This window comes from Anomaloglossus baeobatrachus, chromosome 1, assembly GCF_048569485.1.
Source record: "Anomaloglossus baeobatrachus isolate aAnoBae1 chromosome 1, aAnoBae1.hap1, whole genome shotgun sequence".
NCBI classification, from domain to species: domain Eukaryota; kingdom Metazoa; phylum Chordata; class Amphibia; order Anura; family Aromobatidae; genus Anomaloglossus; species Anomaloglossus baeobatrachus.
This window is the reverse complement of record NC_134353.1, coordinates 324,862,894-324,870,354: the sequence shown is the minus strand read 5'-3', so window position 1 is coordinate 324,870,354 and position 7,461 is coordinate 324,862,894. Positions and strand designations below refer to the sequence as shown.

Genomic DNA, 7,461 nt, shown 5'->3' with positions numbered 1-7,461 from the left:
TGGTGTTGTTAATTGGTCAATTTCCGTCCGTCATCGGTGTATGGGTTTAAAACATTTCAAATCATTGTTTTCTGGCTCTACCACTCATTATACAGACACCAAAATGTCTCTCTCCAATGAAGCAACCATGTATTTGCTATGGTTGATATCTAGGAGGTTTACGGTTAGGCGACATATGCTGGTTTATGAACCACCTGTTGAAAAAAGGATGTGGATCCACCCCCTTGTCAAGCTCAGGAAAACGCATGGACATTTTAACATTCTTTATGGTGAAATGCGCAAATTTCCAGCAAAATTTCAAGCATACCGCCATATAACCATAACGTCCTTTGACAACATCCTTGGCCTAGTGCATCACCAATTGAAGCATCAGGACACCTGTATGCGTCTCAGCATCTCCCCTGAGGAGCGCTTGTTGGTTACTTTACGGTATGTGTTTTATTGTCTACTCAGACGTGACTTTGTTGGTTTAAAATGTGTTTCTATTTTGACACATGCAGTAAATAACCATATGTACATTCATATATGTATGTCTGTTGGTTTAAACATTTTATAAAATCCTATATTACCATTTTTATTTAAAAAAACATGGTCAGAGTGCTTAGACATACCATTCTACCATGTAAAAGAAGAATGAAACGAGATTCAAAATTCAAACAATCATGTTTATTAAACATAAATATAATCAATTTTCCAATATGGCAATAAACGTTTTTTCTGTCTGATTTTTCAAAAAAGGCATACAAAAATTGTTACACAGTGTATGTATCCAGCCATTGTATTAAACATTAGTAACAAAAAAAATCCCACTATAAATAATATACATAATAATGTCATGTCCTTGTTATTTTTAGTTACCTTGCAACTGGGCAATCCATCAGCAGTGTCCATTTTGAATTTTTGGCATGATAATACTGCATACCTGCACTGTGCCATGGGAAACCCTTAAGCATCATGTCATGTAGCAGCCTACATCACAGGATTGGATGCGCATTTCTGAAGATTATTTTGAGAAAACATCATTTCCAAACTGTCTTGGCGCCATAGACTGCAAACATATTAGAGTGAAGAAACCACCTAAGGCCTAAGCCACACGGCGAGAAAAACAGTGCGAGTGGAGTGCAATAAAACATCGCATTCCACTCGGACCAATTCTAGCCTGTGTGTGAGAACACATGAGCGATTATTTTCTCAGCCCTAATCGGACTGAGAAAACAATCGCAACATGCTGCGATTGTAATGCGAGACTCTTTCTCTCGCACCCATTCAAGTGAATGGGGCGAGAGAAAAATCGCACTGCACTCGCGGTACACCGGTGTACGGCTAGTGCAGTGCGAGAATGGCAATAGCCGGCTACAGAGGAGAGCGGGAGAGAAATCCCTCCCTCCCCTCCTGAGTGCCGGCCCGCCCCCCGCAGCTGAGGTCTGCTCGCACGAACGGACCTCAGTAGCAAGGACACACGCATGACACTCGGCTCTGCTGTACTGCCAGCACGAGCCGAGTGTCATGCAAGTGGATCGCAGTAGTCCCCGTGTGGCCCCAGCCTAACTCAGCCTAACTCTGGTTCTAGATACTTTAATTTCCACAAGTATTTTTCTGTAGTTATTTTGGCTTTGGTAAACACTAACTACTGTTTTCTGTTTGCTGATATTGGTGCCTACGGCAGTGCCTCTGATGCTAGAATTTTCAGAAGCTCACGTTTTGCAAGATGATTAATGTCTGATAATCTACATTTGCCTCAACCCAGACCTTTACCTGGTACTAATGGAACTAATGCACCATTTGTGATGGTTGCAGATCAGGGGTTTGCCTTGTCTAGGCATTTGATGCGTCCTTATCCAAGACGAGGTCTGGACAGATCAAAAGCCCAATTTAATAGCACATTGGCCAGAGCACGTTGCTATGTTGAACGAGCCTTTGGCATTTTAGCATCAAGATGGCGCATTTATCAAACCACCATCCAGCTCCAACCAACCACCGTCAAGGCTGTCATGAAAGCTACAGTAGTTTTACATAATTACTGTAGATTACATGAAAGCAATGACGATGACATTGACGATGTGCCACCTCTAAATGCCCCATTAGGAGGTAATGGTAGTGGAAGAACCAATTTGGTCACTTCAGGTCTACAAGTGAGGAATCAGTTTAAAGATTATTTCAGTTTAAATCTGCCTAGTAATGTCTAGTTTGTACATTTTTATATAGTTATATCACTCGGTTACATATTCACAAACACATATGTATCACAAAAGAGAAGATGGCCATACATTGGTATATATTTATGTAAATTTTTTGTTTTTTTGGTATTTTTTTCAAAAATACTATTTTGAGTGTTATTGTATCACAAACTAAGTACTAAATATGAGTTTTTGTGTTTGTCACAATATTATTGATAAAGAAACCAACTTTTTGAGCCAATGTTGTCATGAACAAATTATTTCTGATTTTTTTTATTAACCTATGTATGCCTGTTATCTTTCGCAAGACACCCTGTATTTTTTATTTTTTTTTCATACAAAATTTGTACTGAGACATTATCCCAGACAAACCACCATACTGTATTATGCAATAATGTCACACAAACATAATTTGTTTGACAATATTGGAATACAAGTATGGGACCAGACCATAGAGCTTGCACATCTTCTCTCAAAAGCGCACCTCACCACCTGCGCACGTGATCCCATCCCAACCCACCTCCTCCCCAACCTCACCACTATCCTAATTCCAGCCTTAACCCATCTCTTCAACCTATCTTTAACAACTGGTACCTTCCCTTCTGCCTTTAAACATGCAACAGTCACACCCATCCTAAAGAAACCTTCCCTCGACCCAACCTCTGCTGCCAGCTATCGCCCCATATCGCTACTCCCATTCGCCTCAAAACTCCTGGAACAGCACGTCCATGCTGAACTTTCCTCCCACCTCTCCTCTAACTCTCACTTTGACAACCTACAGTCCGGCTTCCGTCCACATCATTCCACTGAAACTGCCCTGACAAAAATCACAAATGACTTACTTACTGCCAAAGCTAACAACCACTTCTCTATACTCCTACTTCTAGACCTATCCTCAGCTTTTGACACTGTTGACCACTCCCTCCTACTACAGATCCTCTCTTCCCTTGGTGTCAGAGACCTCGCCCTCTCTTGGATCTCTTCATACCTCTCCAACCGCACTTTTACTGTCTCCCACTCCCACACAACCTCTTCATCCCGTCCTCTCTCTGTTGGTGTCCCTCAAGGCTCTGTCCTGGGACCATTACTTTTTTCTATCTATACATTTGGCCTGGGACAACTCATAAAGTCCCATGGCTTCCAGTACCACCTATATGCCGATGACACTCAGATCTACCTCTCTGGTCCAGATGTCACTTCTCTGCTGTCCAGAATCCCAGAGTGCCTATCTGCTATATCTTCCTTCTTCTCCTCTCGCTTCCTAAAGCTCAATGTGGCCAAAACTGAGCTGATCATCTTTCCTCCATCTCCCCTACACTCTCTACCTGATCTATCTATTACAATAAATAACATCACGCTCTCCCCAGCACCCAAAGTTCGGTGCCTCGGAGTGACCTTTGACTCTGCCTTGTCCTTCATACCACACATTCAATCCCTCACCACCTCCTGTCGTCTTCAACTCAAAAATATTTCCAGAATCCGTCCCTTCATCAATTCTCAATCTACAAAAATGCTAGTGCATGCTCTCATAATCTCCCGCCTCGACTACTGCAACATCCTCCTATGTGGTCTCCCTGCTAACACGCTCGCCCCTCTCCAGTCCATCCTTAATGCTGCTGCCCGACTGATCCACCTCTCGCCTCACTACCACCCCGCTTCTCCTCTCTGCATGTCCCTTCACTGGCTCCCAATCTTCCATCGTATCCAATTCAAACTACTAATACTGACTTACAAAGCCATCCACAAATTGTCTCCTCCATATATCTCTGAACTAATCTCTCGCTACACTCCAAAACGTAATCTCCGGTCCTCCCAAGATCTCCTTCTATCCTCCTCTCTCATTCGCTCCTCATGCAACCGTCTCCAAGACTTCTCCCGAACATCCCCAGTCTTCTGGAACTCACTGCCTCAACACGTCAGATTATCTACTACACTTGCAAACTTCAAACGGAACCTAAAGACTCATCTGTTCAGAAATGCCTATAACCTTGAATGACCTCACTGCCCCACCACCGTGCGGAGCTGCCGCCCCACCACCGTGCGGAGCTGCCGCCCCACCACCGTGCGGAGCTGCCGCCCCACCACCGTGCGGAGCTGCCGCCCCACCACCGTGCGGAGCTGCCGCCCCACCTACACCCCACCTACTGTCTCCTCCCCATAATCCTATAGAATGTAAGCCCGCAAGGGCAGGGCCCTCTTCCCTCTGTACTAGTCTGTCTACTGTAACTTGTACATGTATTTTGTATGTAACCCCCTTCTCATGTACAGCACCATGGAATCAATGGTGCTCTATAAATAAATAATAATAATAATAATAATAATATGCAGATACTGCATATTGGCTGGATTTTTCAAAATAGATAAAGGTGTTTGAATGTAAATGTAGTTGGTTATATGCGTGCATATTTTCCCAGAACACAGTTGTTTTAAATGGATGGTCATAACCTCATGTCCAGAGCAAGGCAACATTTTAACATGCAAGTAATGTTTGGAAAGTGATAGAGTAATGATAAAGAGCATTTTGACCCATTATGACAGATAGAAACCTTAACATATGGTCTAAGTAATATGTTACATTATGCAAACAGGCGTAACCAAGAAAACATTCCAAAATGAAATTCTGTAATTACTATATCAAATTATGTGTCAACTAAATCCTCTAGGCTAGTGATGCTTTCCTGTGTAGTCTCCATGGCATTGTCACCTACTGAATATGTTGGCTGCACAACACTAGATGTTGTAGTAAGTGCCTGAACAGTGTTTACACTAGTGACATTTGTTGTGCTTGGAACAAACATAGCTGTAGTTGTTTGACCAGATGGAAGACCAAGTGTAGGTGGTACATATTGATGTGACGGCAGAGGCTGAGTATGTGTGTATGTGAAGCTGGTAGGGTAAGGCTAGGTTCACACACTGCGTTTTTTTGACACTGCGTTTTTGTGCGTTTTTTTGCGGCAAATAATGCAAAAAAACCGCACCCGCGTCAAAAAAACGCAGCAAAAACCGCATGCGTTTTTGCCGCGATTTGGTGCGTTTTGCTGTGTTTTTGCTCACTGCGTCTTTATGCGTTTTTTTTATCAGTGAACAATGCCATTAAAGATTGTTGAAAAAAAAAAAAGGTCTGATGTAATTTCCTTCTTCAATATGTTCTTCATTCTCCACTAGTGTATGCAGGAGAGCAGACAGCTGCAGAACTACAAGGCTCAGCATACTCCATCTAATAGTGTATGCAGGAGAGCAGACAGCAGCTGCAGAACTACAAGGCTCAGCATCCTCCATCCAGGACTGTATGCAGGAGTTATTGGCCCCCAAAAAATGACGTGGGCTTCGCCATATTTTTGTATGCTAGCCAGGTACAGCAGGCAGGTACGGGCTGCTCCCAACCCCCAGCTGCCTATTTGTACCTAAAAAAGGGAGAGAAGACCTTGCTTCACCATATAGGTGCTCAGGAGAAAATACGTAGACTGAAAAGGGGGGAGAGCTCCGGCACACTACCTCAATGTAGTCAGACACAAAAGAGTTTCTTTTTATACTTATTTTATTTTGAAAAAAAGATTCATGCATATGATGTCCACAATTTTAACGTTTCGACCATATTTTGGTCTTCATCAAAGGGACCATCTAAATACAAATGTAAACACAAATAATTACAAAGCATATAACAAATGTACAAAAAAATCATCACATATTGTCAACGTAGGGGTTCAGTTTAGAAAAGCGGAAGGATCAATTAGGATTTATGATCATTGTAAGTAGAACATAGGAGGTGTATAATGACCATGATACCAACACCCTATCATAAAATCGAAGGTGTCCGAATGGTGAGGATAGTGTTGTACGGAGTGTAACTGATAAAGCTAACGTTACCTGTGGTAGTTAGGCCAGGTGAGTTGTTACTAGGAAATGCTTCGCGGCAAGTACCGAAGGACCGTAGCTCAAGAGTATAATTAACCATATATTCTAGCAAGGATACAAAACAACAACAGGTCTAAACAGCTGGATATAAATGTCAAATCCTCATTCTATATGTACCTAACATTAATACCTTAGAACTATGGATCATGTGTAATACGCCCGGCCGCTATATTAGTTCGGCTCATTCAAATTCTATAGTTAGGTGCAGCCACTGTTTCCTCTATAAGGAGACAAAGAGACATGAGTCCATGGGATCCACACACTGGATCATATTATAAAGGAGAGAACTTACATGTACTCACTCTGTAACAGGGTCTAGTAAGGAAATAGGAGAGCAATATTTTGCTCCAGTATCCTATAATACATAACACAGTATATTGTGACTGTACTGATTATGTGTCTACAGACCTATGACTTATATAGTGAGACCTACCAATAAGGTGCAACAGAGTAGTGTCCTTATCCTAGTTGAAACCAGTTCCTGTATACTCTAGTGTTGCATGCGGAAGTCCTCTGAGCAATAATCCCTGTCTAGTATAGGGAACCAGGCTGCAGTATATATAGTAGGTGAGGGTCTCTAATAAATAAAAGAAATTTTTTCAAAAATGAATATACTTAGCTTATCTATTAGAACTAAGAGATCATAACATAGTTGATAGACCTGTTCAGGTTCCTAAATGGTTATGGGTATCGCCCAAGGGGGACCGGACTGTCTAAATAAAGACAGAAGGAGGAAACCTGCACTAATCATTTCCTGTCGCATAATTGAGGAAGTGGGGTGGTGGCCCAGTGTGACGTTTGCGTTCCAAACGTCATGTGACTATCCGTAGCGTCACTTCCGGTTTCGGGTGACGTCACTTCCGGTTTGCGTTTTTCCGGTCTCAGGTGCCACTAGTGAAGAGGGGAAGGCTAGGAGGTGGGTCCTATGAGTGACGATAGTGTAGGGGGCGTCACTAATCCAAAATAAGTGGTAAATAGGTGCCGTTCTATGGGCTGCATATCAGAAAAAGTGCCCAGGAGTGCGGTATCAATAATTCTGAAAGAAAGGAGAAATATATTAGAATCGCAAAATGGCATAGATCATTACATTTCACCATAGTTTATCATGTTTTAAACATAAGATGATCTATCTCATCTCATGTGTAAACCTATATCGATGTTATACTTCAACATGTGCACACTAATGAAGTAAACATGCCATATATGTGCACCAATGTGCTAATCTAACACCCTAAACAAAGGAATATGTACAATGTGCACATATGTATGTATACATACACTGGATTACACATGATTAGAGACCTCCAATATATTACTATACCATGTATAGAAAATCCCAATATACGTAACAGCAGGGTCCCAGGGATAA

The 7,461-nt window shown here is 42.1% G+C and overlaps 1 protein-coding gene across 1 annotated transcript in view; it reads right to left on the bottom strand.

Annotated features, from left to right (window-relative positions):
- Positions 1–5,595: 5,595 nt before the first annotated feature.
- Positions 5,596–7,461, bottom strand: part of LOC142312796 (uncharacterized) — a 31,645-nt gene continuing 29,779 nt past the window's right edge. The window contains exon 5 of the mRNA XM_075351785.1: positions 5,596–7,128. Within this exon, the coding sequence (XP_075207900.1) occupies positions 7,120–7,128 (9 nt within the window). The 3' untranslated portion in view covers positions 5,596–7,119. The remainder of the gene's footprint in view (positions 7,129–7,461) is intronic.